Source organism: Hemibagrus wyckioides, linkage group LG24 (assembly GCF_019097595.1).
Source record: "Hemibagrus wyckioides isolate EC202008001 linkage group LG24, SWU_Hwy_1.0, whole genome shotgun sequence".
Classification (NCBI taxonomy): Eukaryota; Metazoa; Chordata; class Actinopteri; order Siluriformes; family Bagridae; genus Hemibagrus; species Hemibagrus wyckioides.
In genome coordinates this window covers 1,820,205-1,839,535 of record NC_080733.1, presented here as the reverse complement: position 1 = coordinate 1,839,535, position 19,331 = coordinate 1,820,205, and the positions used below count along the sequence as shown (strand labels likewise).

General features: G+C 39.4%; 2 protein-coding genes across 2 annotated transcripts; one reads left to right on the top strand and one right to left on the bottom strand.

The window, feature by feature from the left end:
* The first annotated feature begins 347 nt into the window (after nt 1-347).
* On the top strand, nt 348-10,916 carry cdcp1b (CUB domain containing protein 1b). Its single transcript, XM_058377887.1, has 9 exons — nt 348-844; nt 2,543-2,755; nt 5,485-5,829; nt 6,178-6,537; nt 6,762-6,959; nt 8,027-8,407; nt 8,481-8,834; nt 8,925-9,012; nt 9,701-10,916. The coding sequence occupies exons 1-9, from the start codon at nt 793-795 to the stop codon at nt 10,251-10,253; spliced, it is 2,544 nt and encodes an 847-aa protein (XP_058233870.1). The 5' UTR covers nt 348-792; the 3' UTR covers nt 10,254-10,916.
* Nucleotides 10,917-11,037: 121 nt separating this feature from the next.
* Nucleotides 11,038-17,268, bottom strand: exosc7 (exosome component 7). The gene is made up of 8 exons (XM_058377888.1): nt 17,136-17,268; nt 16,834-16,935; nt 15,420-15,514; nt 14,800-14,965; nt 14,205-14,275; nt 12,763-12,886; nt 11,686-11,841; nt 11,038-11,196 (listed from the first exon to the last, which is right to left on the bottom strand). The coding sequence occupies exons 1-8, from the start codon at nt 17,190-17,192 to the stop codon at nt 11,092-11,094; spliced, it is 876 nt and encodes a 291-aa protein (XP_058233871.1). The 5' UTR covers nt 17,193-17,268; the 3' UTR covers nt 11,038-11,091.
* Nucleotides 17,269-19,331: the final 2,063 nt, after the last annotated feature.

Here is a 19,331-nt window from a genome sequence, read left to right as displayed (position 1 = left end):
AGAATCCATATGAATGAAGGAAGTCTGACAGTAATAACTGATTTAAAAAATAATCACACAAAAATATCATTTGGTCTGGTTTATTGTAATAAGCTATATGTAAATAATACATGTTACTGATAATATAACACGAGTAGCTCTTGATTGTATTAAAGTAGCTCTCAGTATGAAAGGCTGGAGAGCCTGGAGTTGGAGATTGATATGATTGTGGTTGCCGCTTGGTGGTGTTTTGTTTGTAAAGTGTGTACAGAGCCACAGGGGTTCATTTTTGAGGTTAAAGGAATGTGCTCGCTCGGGCTTGTGGAGACACTGAAGGAATCTCAGTCTATCAAGTGAATAGGGTTTTTTTACCGATAGCAAATAGCTTTTTCCCTCAGCAAGCAGCACACATCCAGTCAGATACTCATCACCGCGGGTATTCTGGGGGTTTGATCTGTCTAAAATGCGCGTGACCATCACCTCATTACAGCCTCAGCATTAATCAATAGACTCCATCAACATTTAAAAACGCTTTCAATACTGAAACGTGTTTATTTTGAAATGCCTTTTCGCCAGGGCGTAAAAATGGGAGTTGGCTTATCACGTTCTCACGTTTGCGCTTCAACTCGCCCGTCCATGTCAAGTTTGGGCAGGTAGATGGGACACGCCCAGCCAGGTGAGTCAACCCGGAAGTAGCTACAAGGGCTAGCGAAAATTACAATAATGCGCTTTTAAGCAACATGAGAGCTGAGAAGTCTTGATAACGCGTGGAATATTTATTTGATTGCTTCTTCGGATGGTGGATTAAACAAAATGATGTGGTTACTTTTTGGACTGCTCCTGGCTCTGACTGCAGATACTCCAGGTGAGTTAAACACACATTTATCTGGAAGCTAACAGCTATAACTAACAAACTCTCAGACCAGGTCATGCTTATTGGGTTACAGGCGTGCTCGAATTTCACCTATTAACCCCTAAAATATAAGTTTTAATTTCTTATTTATTTCCCCCAAACACTAGATAATTAATAATTGGATAATTAATAAATAATTAATAATTGGAAATAATAGCGTAAAACATTATGGAGTAGCATAACGACAGTCCAGGACAACTCTTCACACGCAAACGTTATAGAGAACCTTTCTAAATAAACTTCTTGAGTCAAAAGATAATTGTAGATTGTCTTATACCTAAATCAGATTTCTGAAAACGAGAAACCCTGCTGTAATAACTATATATTATTTCTTATGAGCATTCATTTCTAGCAGCTTATCCACAAGCATGGGTCCTCAGGTAGATTCAGCCCTTCAGTCATGGAACTGAATCTTCATGATGAGATCATCAGAGAGAAATCAACACGTCACCATCAAAAACAATCACAATGATCTGATAATGCAGCCAACTACATCAGTAAATATGATCGGGCAGGCATGTATGGAGGACATCTGTAGATCATATAACACTGCACTGATCTGGTGGTTTAAAAACACTGCTGAGGTCAAAGCAGTCTGCTGACCAGCAGTAGCCCTGTGATCAGACGCTGTCCACTGAAGGGCTTAAAAATGTGGAAAAAAATGTGCAGTCAATTACATACAAGAACAGATGTATTATAATCTCTAGATGTACAACCATACAGTGTGTTAACAAAATACACACATGAACAGTGACTAGGTGTTTTGTTTATACAATAATATCTCAAATCTTTAAATGTTTCTTATGCTGCTTTGGAGGTTCATGTGTGTGATTATCTGATGTCAGGAAGTCGTCAGACCGGAATGTCTGCCATTGCAACTGTGTGGTTGTGTTTTTGAATGTCATGCTGTTGAACTGTTCCTTATGCCTTTCTGTAAACAGGACTTATTGTGTTGCAGTTTGTCTGGGTCTGCTATGTATGCTGTATGTTCTCATGATTGTGACAAGCTTTGAAGTTCTAATTGGTATATATATAATATGTGTGTGTGTGTGTGTGTATACACGCACACGCACACGCACAGAATTAGCAACTATGATGAGTTGTGCTACAATGTGTGTCTATGTACACACACACACACACGGGTTGGACAAGTGTGAAGTTTGAATTAGCAGAGCAATAGTACAACTGTGCATAAAATATTTAATTAGTCATTCTCAAGACGAATTGCTACACCATACTAATAAATTATAGTTGTTTCAGTTTATTTGTCCAGTCCCTGTACGTGTGTGTGTGTGTGTGTACATCACTTATGCAGTTTTTATGCAATCAGTATCTCTCAAGCCCAGACTTGTGAACAAACTTGTGTCTCTGGACAGGTGGGATAGCAGTAATATCTGATTTTCCTGTAATACTTAAAGTTCTTTCTAAGTCATTCATTTTTAAGCTTTTGTGAATTATTCATTAACCATCTGGCATCTGTGTAATGTGTACAGATGAGTACCTGCTATTCTTTATCTACTGAATAGGTGATTCATGTTAATGTACAAATTATACAACAGTCACCTAATCAACTCCAAATGGTGTACTTCTTTGAGTATATGAATGAATGGAGTATTTCAGCTGAAAATGCATCCCTTTTTATTCTTCCAGAGGGAAAACCATTAACTGTGACCACTAACGATTACACCAAAGTGATCATAAGCAGACCAGCAGAGGGTCCTAACTGTTCTGTGTGTGTGGGTGAAGACTCCTCACAGGCTTGTGGTGCAAAACAAGTCATCGCTGTATCTCAGAGCACTCAGGTGAACTTCACCTGCAGCAGACCTCAGGACATCTTCACTATTGAGATTAATAGGGAATTTGGTAAGTGGCAACAAAGGGGTTTGCTAGGTGGTGGTATTTCCTGTTTCCTCAACTTGGGTTTACTACTAGTTATTTTAGTTATTAATAGTTATTAGTTCACGCTATTTTCAGGGACTATATCATGTATGTAATATATCATATCATATATTGTCTGTGAATCTCTGAATGGTGGGAGACCCAATAATGTATCCGAATAATACAGACAGACAGATACATAGATTATCTATCCAATAATCATACAGGAAATCCTACACCATTTAAAATATTCTGCTCGCCATTTACAGCATTTGATTCTGCTCATGCTGTAAATGTGATTGTTGTCTTTTTTGCTGCTATTTTTCTAAATGTATTGGCTTGCAGTTGCATTGCATAACTGGTTAGGAAATGCTAAATCTGGCTCCACTCTCTCTTTAAGATATGTCTATGTCTAAAAACCTTATACTAGACCACTCATCACGCTCGTCAATCAGTTTATAGATGTATATTTTATACCATTTTACATTTTGTCTTTGTTGCCTGTATGCATATGCACAGTTTATGGGCTAAATATGTATGTATACACATGGGTAATAAATAAGACCTAAGCTATAGTATTTCTGTGAATTTCCCACTGTTCTGTTCAGCTCAGCGTTTAAAACAATCATCCCATCAGAGTTGGCTGATGACACTACAGCTGTGGACCTCATCAGATATCAGTGATGAGTCAGCATACAGAGAGGAGGTGGAGCAGCTCACAGAGTCATGTAGAGACAACAGTCAATCTCTTAATGTTAATAAGACAATTGTTGACTTGGAGAGGATCCTGGACTAGAGCGAGCTAACAGGAGAAAGTACTGTGACACCAAAATCAGACTCCACAGCAGATTCTTCCCTGAGGCAGTCAAATCACTCAACACCCTTTTGCCTCTTAATGCTTATGAGTCAAACTAACCCAGCATGATTCAATACTGCTGCTCACTTTACAAATATCTTCATTTAAATTTACATTTACGTTTCATGGTCAGAGGTTGCTGGTCCGTTTTTTGCATTGAAGGCAAGCGTCAGTGTTTTAAAACTGATGCAGGAAGCTACTTGAGGGAATGGAGAGGCTAATTGGTGTAATGGCAGTCGAGGTAGACCTGTCATGAGCAAGGTGCAGTAGTCCATTCTTGACAATGGACTGAACAAACATCTGAGTGGCCTGAGGGAAGGGTGTTGTGGATACTGTTAGGATATAACTTTGCCAAGTAAGTGCGTATAGAGGGAGAAAAGAACCGAGTACTCAGCCTTGTGGGACACCAGTGGAGAGTCTGTGTAGATAGATGTTGATCCTCTCCATGTGACCTGATATGACCTTCCAGGAAGGAAGACCATTGTCATGCGGTGCCACAAATTCCAAGACTCTTGAGGATGTTCAAGAGAGCCTTGTTGTTGTTGACTGTGTCAGATGCTCCTGAAAGATCGATGAGGACAGATGACAGATTGCTGATTTAGCAACATGTAGTTTCTCAGTGACAGCTAAAATGGGAATGTGCCACCTTGAAGCCAGAGTGGTTGGGATCTTGGAGGTTGTTCTGTGTGAGGTAGAGAGACAGTTGATTGTAAACAATGTGTTTAAGAATTTTAGAATAAAAAGAAAGAAGTGATACCAGTCTGTATTTGCTGAAGTCTGAGGGATCCAGAGCAGGTTTCTTCAGAAAGGCACTAACCTGGCTCTCTTGAAGGTAGTGGTACATAAGCAGAGATCATGGAGCCATTGATGATTGTAGTGAAAAGGGCAGGGGGTCTTGTTAGATGGTCTGGAGCACTGTGGAAAGGATTGGGGTAGGCAGGTGGTAGGATTGCAGAACAAGATGACTTTTTTTTTTTTTTTTTTTAGGTTAGAAAAATATGGCAGTAAAGGAGAAGGGGAATCCTGGATGTGTAGTTTAGCTGCAAAGAAGGCGAAGTCTTCAGCAGGGAAGACGGATGTTGAGAATGTGGGCATTCCCTGCACTACAGAAAAAAACATGTTCGGCAAATACGAGCGATGAATGAATAGGTAGTGCAGGTTGTGCAGGTACTTTGCTATCTAATGTGTAAAAACCTGGAGTCTCATTTATTGCCTCTGCAAACGCATAGATTTCTTTGTAAACGCTTTTTACACAGAGAATGTGATTGGGTACATGTGCATGTGCACTTTTCTAGTGGTAGAAAAGTGTAATCGCAGGTCAATTTATTTCAGGTGCTCTTATTTTTCTTTTTGTAAATCGTATCAATGAACTCAAAGATGACAGATGAAAGGTAAAGTATTGTCTTTTCTGGCAGTTGAAAAAAAATTGGACATTTGATTGTTTGCATGGTTATATGTGTGCTGTCATATTGAGGTTTAATTGACTGTTAATAAAAGTGACCAAATAAATAGTTTGTTATTCTATTTTCTGCCACAGTATCTCTACTTCGTTTCGTTGTCAATAATTCATCACCTGAGACCTTCTGACCTGCTCCATGCTTTCAGTAACAGGCTAAGTAAAAATGTGATGTGAAAGCATGGCTGTTTACCATGTATGGTGATTGGGGGCATTTCTTTATGTGAATGAGTGTGGCTGTGTTTGAGCAGATCAATCCAGAATGTGTAGAATTTATCAGCATCCCTTGGGTACAGCTGTGTATTTGCACCTGGGATAAATGCCAGTTGTCAAAAGACCCAGTTTCACATATTTGACATATTTTTTCATTAACTAACATTTAGTATATCTTGTTCCTCTTAGATTGCTCGAGGACGTGCAGCTATGATTCCATACAAGCAGACTGGTCCACCTTCCAAGATTTCAACAGAACCTTTACATGGGATGTGAAAGTCGCATCTTCCAAGTCATTTCAGCTAGAGTTTCCAGCTCCGGGAATGAGACAGATCCAGTCATCAGAACAATGTCCTGGCAAACACGTTTACTCCCTCTTAATGTATTTACGGTCAGGGCCTGTGAACCTCGGCAAATTCTGTCAAAATGGTACAATCACTCGCATCCAGATTGTTTGGAAAGGGCGCATAACTCTGGACATTCCCAGAGAAACAACCCTGAGCTCATTTGCCATCAAATACTCGGAGGCTGTTGGTAAGGAATAGCAGTGCACTCATTCACTCACACTTTAGACCATTTTATCTGGTCTGATCCGAAGCCTATCCCGGGAACGCTGTGTGTGTGGTGGGAACAGATTTAATTTTAGTTTGAATATTCACACTGCAAAGGCCCTTTTAAAGAGTTAGCGTCAATGATGTATATGATATGATAAGCTGTTTATTAGGTTTATTTGATCTGTAATATAGATTTATACCCCTTTATACACTTTAACACTCATAATTTAATTTAATTAAACCAGTAGGTTGTCAACACAGACAATGAATGAATGAATGGACAAAGGAATCATTGTTGCGTCTAAATTTTTAGTTCTCTTTTCTGTAGGTTCAGCGTTGGCTATAGATGCCGTCTTTCCTCGTGGCCAATCGGACACAGACTTCCTCAGTGCCAGTGGCCTCCCTGCTGATTACACAATGACGTGGAACTTTGTGTTACCCCCCAAGCATAACTTCACAGTTGATTTTGTGAAATACAACATACCAGCATGCCAAAGCAAAACAGTGAAAGTGATCTACAAGCAGGCCAACATGGCTGCAGTTGAAAAAACACTGTCTGATAACCAGCCTACTAATTATCTAGGAAACTTCAACTTGTCTCTGAGTAACTGTGATGTCAAGAGTGCTGGAGGTCCTGATGGGCTCTTTCTCCACTTTAGGGTGTCTGTGTTCAGGGGTGGATTTCCAGGTAGGAAAATATTTTTCATGTGTGAACACAAATTACTTTTTAAAGTTATTGAATTATTCAGAATTAATATCTGTGCCAGTGGCAGTGTATTTTGCAGGCTGGATATTTGGTACAAATATGTTGTTGTGTAATATATTACTATATGAATTATAAGTGAAATACATTCTTATCCTGAGCATGGTGCGTGTGATTAAAGCTCGTTGTTCTCATTTTATCCTGTACAGATTTGTGCATGGTGAATCTTCAGAGTGATAAAGGGCTGAGTCTTCAAATAGTGAAGAAGAATCAGGACTCTTTCTGTGAGTTTGGTGTTAATGCAGTGGTGCAGGAGAAGATTGAGGTGCCAGCAAACTCCAAAGCCAGCCTGTCCTTCCTGGACTGCCCTAAGGACAGTCTTATTCTCACAGCCACTAAGACCATTGGTAACCGTAGATCTTCTCTTATTTGGTTGAAACAGTGAGTGAAAGTGTGTGTTTACAGTCAAGCCAGTAAATGAGAAGTTTATATGTTTAACTATGTTTCTCACTTTTATCTGCTATTTTGGTATATTATCTGGCAAGTGGTATTTTGGGCCATAATTAAAATAATGCTGAATAGATGTGGACAATATAATAATAATATCATATCACCAGTCTTAGAATCATTGCTCTAATACATGACATTTACCTTGATGTATGGATTTTCTCACATGCAAAACAAATCTGTAAGCAAAAAAGTTTTTATTTAATTTCTACAAAATAAAATTATTTCCCAGATTCTAAAAAAATGGCATAGAAAGTAAAAAAAAAATGCTGTTTTAATGTTTTAGGTGTAAATTGTTTATAGGAGCAAAGGACACAAGAAGACAACTAATCAAATTTACATGGATTACTGCACTTTTATACCCGGGATATACTGGAGTCTGAGTTGAGATTTATGTTTACATATGCAGTGTGCAGCTGATGCCCTGATCCAGAGAGATGTACAGAAGAGCTTTCAAGTCTCAGTCCAGTTACACACAATTTAATGAAGCTTATATGAGACATATTAATGTTGTTTAAATTATGACATTAATATTAAACATGAAACAAAGAAAACAAACCATGACAAGCCCCTATACAATAAAAAATTTCAAGTCAATGTTCACATGGTCACAAAGCAGAAAGTGGAGAGGAGAGTGAGAATAGAAGTCCTTTTCCTTCTATAACTATCTACTGTATGGTCAAAAAGTGCAGCTGTGTAAACAGAAGATTTTGAAATTATGATTGTTAAAGTCATTTCTGAATTCATTATAGTTTTAGCTTGAAGTCTGTTCTGTTGAAATGATCAACTATGGAGACTTGAGTGAAAAACTCTTCATAGCAGATGCCATTTTAAGGCTGCAGTAGAACCAGTCATTGAATCAAACTAAAGCGAGAAGTGATTATTAAGGCCCTGCATGTTGCAGTGTTGCAGTGACATGATGTTTATATGATTTCGATTAAATCCTGTCTCTTTCATGATCTTTCAGAGTGCAGGAGTTTGTCCTCGTGTCCAGAAGCTGGGACTCTTCTCACCATGCCTGTGTTGGATTCGTGCCTGCCTCCGTCCCTCAGCCAGGTCACCTGGGTTCTGAATGTTCCAGAGCAGGGCAGCGTGGAGCTGAGCTCACCTCAGGGCAGCTTGCATCAGTCAGTACCTGGGGTGCAGGAGTGTGACGGCCTGCAGTCTGTGCTGGTCTCTGCGGCCAATGGCGTCAACGTTGGCCGTTTTTGCTCTGCTAGCAAAGGCATCATTCAGAAAGTTCAGATCTCCTCAAACATCACAGTTACTGCCACTGCAGATGAGGATAAGGACCTAAGACTAGAAAAAGCACCGATCCTCAATGTGTCCTTCAGTTCAGAGATCACAGGTAGGCTTGAGCTTACTGATCACTTGGTTTGATTTTATTTACTGTCGTTATAACGCCTCGATCTTTTTCTCAGATACCTTGATCTACACCGTCTCGCCACTTATCTCAACCCCCGCACTCCTCATGACACCCAACTGGCCCGAGCCAATGAAGCCGGACTCCACTTTGTCATGGATTGTAAATGTTCCAGAGGAGTACAGTGCTCAGTTGAGCTTCAGCAATGTCAGCTTGCCAGTGTGTAGTTCCAGTCACGCTGAAATTAAAATTCAGGAACGAGGCTCGAATGTAGAGATGGGCTTCAGGGAGGACCAGCTGTTGGTTAATGAACACAACATTTTGAGGAGCTTCAACCTCAACATGTCCAACTGTGAACCTGAGCAAGGCAAATTTGCTATTCTCAGCAAGATCTCCTTGCAGAAGCAGTCTGGTAAGATTTTATAATTACAGTCTGTCTGAGATTTACTGAATGAAGCTGGCAGAGGTCAGGAAGTTATAACACTGTTTGTTTATCTTATAGGAAAAGTGCTAAGCATCATTTTGGGTGTGGTTGGAGCACTGCTGGCTCTCGTAATCATCCTTCTTATTGTAGTTTGTGTGCTAGTAAGGTAAGTCACAGGTTTTCTCCATTGTTCTATACATTTTGATTACAATATTGATATACAGGGCAACATTGGGTTTCATTTATTAGTCTTTTAGTCTGTGTAAATGTTCGAGTCGCCCAAACCAAACCAACACGCCTGTCCAATTTTGGAAGCATTGTTTTCTTCATACACAGGCATGTATGTTGAATGCTAATCACCCACAGATTACCAGGTGTGTGCACGGCACAGCTGATTTGCATTTGCTCATGCCCAGAACTCCAAAAAAAGGCAAATCTCACACAGCTGAAATGAGTATACAGCAAAAAGCACATCTTTTTTAAAAAAGCAGGGCGTCTCCGTGGCCCACAGCCGTCTCATGCCAGCACACAATGATGTCAGTGATGGCAGGCATCACAAAATTTAACTGTGTAATCTGTATATAAAAGTACATTAGCTGTTGAGTCAACACTCAGGAGCACAAGTACATGTGGGATATGAAAGTATGGGATATTTATGAAATAACAAATTTCTTGTATAAATGCTTTTTTATGAATAAATCCTTGTAAATGGTTATGCATTAAGGGCTTAAACTCAGTATTATGTTTGTTACGCAAAATTGCTCATGCCAAACATCTTAGAGCACCTCCATCACCTGAGTCGTGTCTGTACAGATTCACACTCAAATAAGATCTGACTTCTGTTTTACCAACAGAAAAAAGAAGCAGAAGATGACCAACAGGTCCTCCATCTACATTCCCAAAGGAGTTGCTTCTCTTCCTGGTGACGTCACTTTCCCAAAAACACGAGCTGACAACGAGTCCCATGTGTACACCTCCATTGATGAGACCATGGTGTACGGGCATCTTCTGCAGCAGGACGGCGGCCCCGGACACTTCAACGGCCATCAAGTGGATAGCTATCACCCCTTCACCAGCCCCATGGACAAGACCAGTAAGGATTCTGGATATGATCAGAATGTGGAGCGAGGACCTGACAGGGACATGTACCGGCCTTTCTTGGCTCCATCAGAAACCTTTATCCCTTCCAGGCCTCGCACTCCACTGGGGCATGTGGACTCACTGGAGTATGAGGACCGCAGGATGGTGGATAACATACTGTATACGTTCAAAACCCCAGGTGATGCGAATCCAATCCGTCTCTCTGCTGCAGAACCAGTGCTTCTGCCCGAGCCCGAGCCCGAGCCTGAGCCCGACTCCTCACTTGAACCTGAGCAGTTTGATCAAGAATATGATGAGGCCCTGTAGTACAGGGAAAATGAACCATGAGACTCAAGGGCTGAAATATTGGACTAGGATCAGACAGTACATTTGATTTCTGATGGGAAACTATGAAAGAACCTGCTGCTCCTGAAGGTTAGAAAAGCAAGCAGCTTTTCACCTGCATGACCTCCAACAGGCTGTCAAGATGTGTGTGTGTGTGTGTACACCTACACACAGACACACACAGTTCTCTGTGCTTGTTTTATGGACATTTTAAAGAGAAACTATGCAGAATTTTCTGCTTCTGTAAAACCTGTTTTTATTTGTGTAGTTTTTTTTTCCAAATTAAATCTGAGTAAAACTCTTTTTAAGTAAAAATCTGCTTGTTCATAAATTCTCTTCTGTGCAAATGAAATGAGATGTGTCAGGATTTAGTTTTATGTTTTGGGAAATGTTTTATTTGTTTGTTGTTTGTTTCTGATTCAGACTTCATCTCTAGTCATGCTGATTTATTTTGTAATGTTTCATTGCTTTTCATATTTTTAAATAAATTTTAAGTCTTAAAGTAGACGCGTGAAACAGCACATTTCCACTTTGTTTCCTTCTATTAGACTTGAACTGCGTCAGTGTAATAAACATTTAAAGCCGCATTTGTGTTCCAGAGAAGATGAAAAAAACAGTCATGAGCCTTTTTTCAGAACCTTGTTTTAAAGAACTAAACCACACACAGCTGCTGTTTCCTTCATCTGTCAGTCACTTAATATGAAGCAGAAGAGCAGAGGTGTTGTATTGTGGTGCTGAATAAAAAACACCTTTTTTAAAATGAAAAAAATATTTATTTGAGATTTCAAAATAAAAAAAGAAAAAATCCAGGTAAGAGATGCTATGCCAGGAAGCCAACTTTCATCCTTTCTTTTCCAAGACTCTCTTCTTTTTGCAGCAGCTCCATCAGAGGTCCATGAAGTATCTTCCCCACTCGCTTTCCCGTCTAAACACACACACACACACACACAGAGAGAGAGAGCAGTCATTACTTAATTCTAATGCTCAGCTAAACTCATACTAGTTTCTTTCTAGCTGTATCCATCCTGGGATGAAAGATTTCCCAAATGAAACAGAAATGTCCTTAATGAAGAGTGTAATGTATTTCAGCTGATCCAGAGAGACCTACAGAAGAGATTTAGACTCTCAGTCCAGTTAGACACAACGTTAATGAACAGTTTGTGAAGCATATAGGAGACATATTAATGTTTAAAATAGGGCATTAATATTAACAAATCAAACAAAGAAAACAAGCCATGACAAGCCCCTATACAATAAGGCAAATTTCACATCACTGTTCACATGCTCACAAAGCATCTGTACAGAAAGTGGAGAGGAGAGTGAGAAAAAGTCATTTCCCTTCTATAACTGTCTACTGTATGGCCAACAGGTACAGCTCTCTTGGCCTGTATTTCAGTGTGTGTAATTTGCCCACCTCGGTCATTTCAAAGATACTGTCTGGGTCCAGACTGCCTCCTCCAAGCTTCCGTACACACGTCACTGTTCCTCTGTGTGTGACTGAAATTAACAGACTGGCCACTGAGCAGGCTTTCTCCTGCAGGGTCGCGTCCACTACGTGCCTGTGTCCGATCTGTTACACACACACACACACACACACACACACAAACTTCTTCATGCTCTGCTCTTTGCATTTTTTTTTTTATCTGCTTCCAATCTGCCAGATTCATCTAATCACCTTTAGCAGAGGCATGGTGAGTCGGTGTTATGATGCAATCCACTGATACAGAACAATGAGATGAAGCGATTATTCGGCTCCGAGTTCCAAGTCAGGAACTTGTGCTACATTCAGCTAGCTCGAGTTCTCTAACGTAAACAAACCTGACATCAGAACAACGTGGAGGCATGCAGTCAGTCAACAACCAAGAGATTTCCTTTCACGACATTTTCTGCGTGATGGATGCTGGATTTTTACTGCTGTGTGGCTTGTTTCTCATGTAAGTATGTGTAAACATGCAGCTTTGGAACAGCAAACATAATGGTGACATTTATAAGCAAAGATGAACATTATACATTATTTTTCTAGGCATAATTCATTTCAGTAAGAACTTCATTACATTTAGAGACTTGCCATAAATATGTCTCTCTGGATTCATGTTCTGAGCTGAAGCACTGGAAGACTTTTACATCGGATTAAAACATCGGCTTGGATCTTTTGGAATATAATGGATTGCAGCATTAGTGTGTTACACTAGGTGTGTAACACTGGAGCTGTAGTTACAGCGCCTCAGGCACTGCTACAGAGCTCATGATGTTTCTGAGAATCATGCTCAAAGATATCGGAAAAAGTTTTGGGAGAATTTATTAAGGTATCTCTTTAATTTTAAGCTACTGTACACCTGTAGTAGATTTTGTTTACAATACTGAAGCTCTGTTTTCAGCAATACACACAGTTTTGCACTGTTTGAGTGCTTATCACTTTTCTGTCATAATATTTCAGTAAGCGATCATGGACACAGTGTGTAGTGTGTAGTAGAGTTTTGTAGATGCGTACTTTGCTCAGAGTCACAATGCAGGGGACGTTTTCCACGTTGAGACGCATGCAGTCGTACGGGTCATCAGACAACTCTATCTCCTTCCCTCCTTCCTCGTCCTCCGATATGTGAACTCTGGGAATCCTGTCGAGTCAAGCCACAAGTTTTATTATCTATATTGAATTCTATATGGACACGACAGTGACACACCATTATTTTCTCCCTCAAACTACATGAAGATATTTTGTGGTGATGAATAGGGATCTGAGTCACTGTACAGTAATTCCCCATTTATCGTGGGAGTTACGTTCCAAACCCACCCGTGTTAAACGAAAATCCGTGATACACGGACTCCACCCCCAAATGCTTTTTTTTTTATTGTTTAAGCCGTAAATGACCCTCCCACACTCTTTAAACACACACAGAAAACATTTGCAAGCATATAGCGAGATGGATTTGGGGTAAATTGGTAGAAATATCACATTTATAGTGAATACTGTATGTATGTATTTTTCTTGCCGGAAGCCTTAGAAGGTGCAGTGTGTTTGGGGGCATGATAGGGCTTGCAGCAAAAGCATAAAAATACAGCGTACACAGAACAAAACCAGACACTCGGGACAGTGACACACGAAAAACTGTGATGGTGGAGAATTCTGCTTCCCTTTCTCAACTGCACTCATAGCCAGCAGCCAATCACAGCTGTGATTATATGAATGGGGCATTCTGATTGGCCGGACTCGTTCCTCCAGCCGTACTGTATTTAGATTTTCAGAATCCCCGCATCGCGCTTTCCTAAACAATGCTACGTCTTCTTATTAACATTTTCCTTCTTTTTAATGAATGTTTATATTTTGTAATTAATAATTATATTTTATTAATAAATGACCTCATTTCAACATAAAAACAATTCACTATAAGTTTTGCGGATACCGCGACATACCGGAAAAATACGCAAAAAAAAGTTATGTTCCAAATAAAAATCCGCGATATACCGGGACCGCGATAAATTAACCGCGATATAGCAGGGGATTACTGTATAAACATGAAAAACATCAGAATCAGACCTTATACTCTTGTTTTTTATCTGATTAAAAATGTTATCAGTGCCTGAGGTTCTGATAAAAATGCTACTTATTTTCATGGAGGACAATTCGCTATGGATATGTTTCAAAAGCAGCATGAGCTGAAAGAACATAATGCAGATTTTAAAAATAACACAAAATTAAAAAACTAGAATTAAAGTGTAAGGTGACTCAGTATTGCTGCTCTCAAGGCTCTGAGGTATTGTGTAGTGCTCCGTCAAGGTGATGTGTATACGTGTTTCTGTGTGTATTTTCAGTCTAAAGCATCATCATTATACAAATCAGGTAGAACAGTGAGAATCTCTGTTCCTCATGCTGCCTTTACAGCCAAACAGGATAAACCAAATACTGAGCCAGTGTGACAGTGTAGGGTTTTATACCGTGTGTTGAAAAGAGCTGCTTTTATGGAGATGGACATCGCGTCAAACAGGTTTCCATCACACTGGAGGAGCTGAAAACAGACAGAGACAGACATCAGCATGAGAAAAAGTTAGGATTTTATACTCACTCTGATTTACTTTGTTCTTTCTCATGCTGCAATCGACCGGAGTCCAGGAGGTATTCCTCCTCATTCCCAGTGTTCCCAGTGTAGGGTCTGGACCCTGACCAGTAAAAAGTGTTTACTGAAGATGGATGGATGGATGGATGAATTGGTAGGTGGATGGACAAACGGAAGGATAAATAAATGGATGATTAATGGATAGATGAATGAATGATGAATGCCTATAGATAAATGAATGAATGAATAAATGAATGAATGAATGAATGAATGAATGTCTCTCCCTCCCCTACAGTAAGTGTTATCCACCTCTTCAGTCTCTGTTAGATATTTACTATATTTGTATAAGTGTAAACTCATTTTTCTCTCAGATCAGGTTTATCTGTTTTTCCTCCACAGTCAAGTTCAGCTGAGCTGCTGCAGTGTGTCTCTGCTGCAGGGCAAGATTACTGAAGTGCCGAGGAGTGAGAGCTCACCAGTACATCGACGTACAGAACCCAGCAGTGTTCTCCAGGGCAGATGGAGAGGCTGCGCAGATCCACACTGTGTCTGTTATTAAAGACTTTATACAGACTGTTGCTCAGCTCCATCCCCAGCTCCTCACCCCCACGACCCTCGAACTCTGGCGTGGCGTTCGCCGAGCTGAAAAACAGCAGGAAATCAGGGCACTAAAGAAAGCAGCATCTGTGGAATACATTCATCTGAGGACTAGAGCTGGGCAAAAAGACTAATAACACCAACATCATCACTACATAAATTTCTGATACAAGACCTTTTTCCTGTTTCTGTGTTTTGAACAAACACTTACACACTCAGACTGGAGGCAGCGGGTATAATGTCAAAGTTTTATACTGTTTTAAATCTTTACACTTCTAAAATATTAACATTATTAGATTTAAAAAAATGTTTTCAGTCTTAATTGATGTAGCTGAATTAAATGCAGTTAGTAAAGCTATACCTCACGACACTCATCAGGTATCACACACACAGAAATCACTTCTAATGCTATTGTAATATCACCGAAATAAAATCTACTTTCATTTCATCGAATGCAAGTTGAAACGTCCTGCATCCTGTTAGTTAAATATTTACCTACCAGTCAACAAAGAACTCCAGATAACCCTCGTCTGGAGCCATGGGCCTTGGCCTCCCGATCTCAGCTTTTATTCCCACAAGGATGTCTGTCAGTCCCTGGAGCAATACAAAACTCACTAAGACACTGACTCAGCCTTCAGAACCTGCTTTACTACATACACATACAGTATAACAAGCAACATGCTAAAGACTGAAGACCATTCTGAAACGAAATCAGTCACTCTGTCCTGAGTGATCCAGCTTTTTCATTAGTGTCCACACGAACATTTACTGTGGAACTGAAGCGGAAACTGGGGATCTGGCCCAGAAATGAAGCAGGAACTGAAGTGGAAACTGAACCGGGAACTGGGGATCTGTAGCACGATGTGAAGTTGGAACTCAACAGTGATCTGTAGCTGGAAGTGAAATGGGAACTGAGTAAAACAGAGCTGTGTCTAACATGTGAACACACATGTAGCTAAACATACTGTCTACTTACTGACCATTCACCTGAGTCCAGCAGAGATACGGACATGTTGGTGGATTATGTGGTTATAAAGGTGTATTAGAGGAATGTCACTGCTGGGCTGAGAAACTTGTAACAATTTATCAGGTAAAATGCTGAGGTAAAAGTGTCTGAAGGAGGTTTTTTGTATTCACTCACTGATGCTAAAAACAGCCTTCATAAGACAAATGGCCTGCATTCAGTAACTGGAGTGCGAGAGCTCCAGTTAATGTTCACATCAAACATAAGAATGGAATAAAAGAGTGATCTCTGTGACTTTAACTGTGATATGGTCATTGCTACCAGATAGGCTTTTACCAGTTTTTCAGAAACTGCTGATCTCCTGCTGGGATTTTCACACACAACAGTGTGAAAAACAAAACAAAACAAAACATGCAGTGAGGCACAGTTCAGAGGCTAAAACACCATGTTTATGATGAGAATCAGAGGAGAATGATCAGACTGGTTTGGGCTGCCAGGAAATCTACAGTAATAAGCACTCTCTGCAACCATGATGAGTAGAAAAGCATCCTCGAACTCGCAACACAATACCACACGTATGGGTTACAACAACAAATGATGCAGTCTGATTGAACACCTGTCAGGATGAGGAGGCTACAGTGGGCACAGACTCACCCAAACCGGCCAGCTATCTGGCACCAACAACCATAACATGGTCAAAATCACAGAGATCTGAAGCTATTGACCTGAATATCTCCATGATGTGAAGAACTGTGCTGCAGACACGTGATTGGCTGACAGGATAACGGCATGAATGAGTAGGGTTACCGGTGTTCCTAATAAAGGGGCCAGACCTGTACAGGACAGTGTTTATGATTACAGCGGCAGTTCTGAGGTACAGGTGTGTGTGTGTGTGTGTGTGTGTGTGTGTGTGTGTGTTGAACACATCGCAGCTAGGAGAGAGCTTTACCAGTCTGACTTTAGCTGATCCGTCTGTGTTGGACACCACGTCTGTCTCAATCTCCATGTGTCTGTAGTCCTCACATCCTCGCCCGTCCACTCTTAAATCATCCTGTCCCCAAACAATACACACACACACACACATGCTCAGGACACACTGCTGGAAAGCCTAATTAGCACCAGTTAGCTAACAGCACATAATGATCATCACGGCAAGAAAACTTCATGTATGCTAAAAGGATTTATAGCATTTAGATCAGGGCCCTTAAAGGTATCCTAACTGTCTAGTTAAAGAGTTATATCTTCACTTACCCGAACTCCATGCATGATATAGACTTTCTCCGCTTCGCTAACTTGTATAGTAGCCATGTTTCAAACTCTCCACGGGCTCGGAGGCGGAAAACCAAACGGCTCCCTACTAGACATGCAGTGCACTAGGTAGTGTGCAGGAGCTGTTATTTCACAGTCTCTGTAGTGCACTTATGTAGGGAGTATATATCGATTAAAATTCAACCGAGACTAATTGCGTCATCAAAAAGCACCGAACGTATATAAACAGGCACAACAGTGGTCAGGGAGCCGAGATAAAGTACAGCGCTATTTAACTTAATGACGTGGAAACGATTTTTATTAAAATTTTGAGGATTTGAATAAAATGCTATATTATTATTAATGAGGCTGTAAAAAGAGGTGCTGTACAAAAACTTAGCACAAAATCTTCGCTGTTAAATCTTGGTGTAATCTTTATTATTATTAAACAAATAAAACAGCCAAAACAAATGGTCTGTTAATCTGTGGATCTGTTAATCTGTGGATCTGTTAATCTGTGGATCTGTTGGTCTGTGGATCTGTTGGTCTGTGGATCTGTTCTCATCATTGGCTTTACATGAGAAAAAAACACATCCTATCATTTCAGATCTGTAATGAAAACACATAAGATAACATAACACATCTCTTTTAGTAAACTCGGCGAGATCATGTCTTCTTATAACCCAGATACTGAGACTATAATAAAGAAATAAAACAGGATTTCCACCTAAAAATACATCACACCCCACTCTTTACAACCTGTGAGTTATGGACACTTAAATTGTGTCCCTTATTACAAATACATCCATGTTTACTACAGGTATATTATACCCACTATATTATACACACTATACAATACACCCTATATTATACGCACTATATTATACACACTATATTGTACACCCTATATTATACCCACTATACAATACACACTATACAATACACGCTATATTATACACCCTATATTATACCCACTATACAATACACACTATATTATACACCCTATATTATACCCACTATACAATACACGCTATATTATACACACTATACAATACACGCTATATTATACACACTATATTATACACCCTATATTATACCCACTATACAATACACGCTATATTATACACACTATATTATACACCCTATATTATACCCACTATACAATACACGCTATCTTATACACCCTATATTATACCCACTATACAATACACGCTATATTATACACACTATATTATACACCCTATATTATACCCACTATACAATACACGCTATATTATACACACTATATTATACACCCTATATTATACCCACTATACAATACACGCTATATTATACACACTATATTATACCCACTATACAATACACGCTATATTATACACACTATATTATAGACCCTATATTATACCCACTATACAATACACGCTATATTATACACCCTATATTATACCCACTATACAATACACGCTATATTATACACACTATATTATACACCCTATATTATACCCACTATACAATACACGCTATATTATACACACTATATTATACACCCTATATTATACCCACTATACAATACACACTATATTATACACCCTATATTATACCCACTATACAATACACGCTATATTATACCCACTATACAATACACGCTATATTATACACCCTATATTATACCCACTATACAATACACGCTATATTATACACACTATATTATACCCACTATATTATACCCACTATACAATACACGCTATATTATACACACTATATTATACACCCTATATTATACCCACTATACAATACACGCTATATTATACACACTATATAATACACCCTATATTATACCCACTATACAATACACGCTATATTATACACACTATATTATACCCACTATACAATACACGCTATATTATACACACTATATTATACACCCTATATTATACCCACTATACAATACACACTATATTATACACCCTATATTATACCCACTATACAATACACGCTATATTATACACACTATACAATACACGCTATATTATACACCCTATATTATACCCACTATACAATACACGCTATATTATACACCCTATATTATACCCACTATACAATACACACTATATTATACACACTATACAATACACGCTATATTATACACCCTATATTATACCCACTATACAATACACACTATATTATACACCCTATATT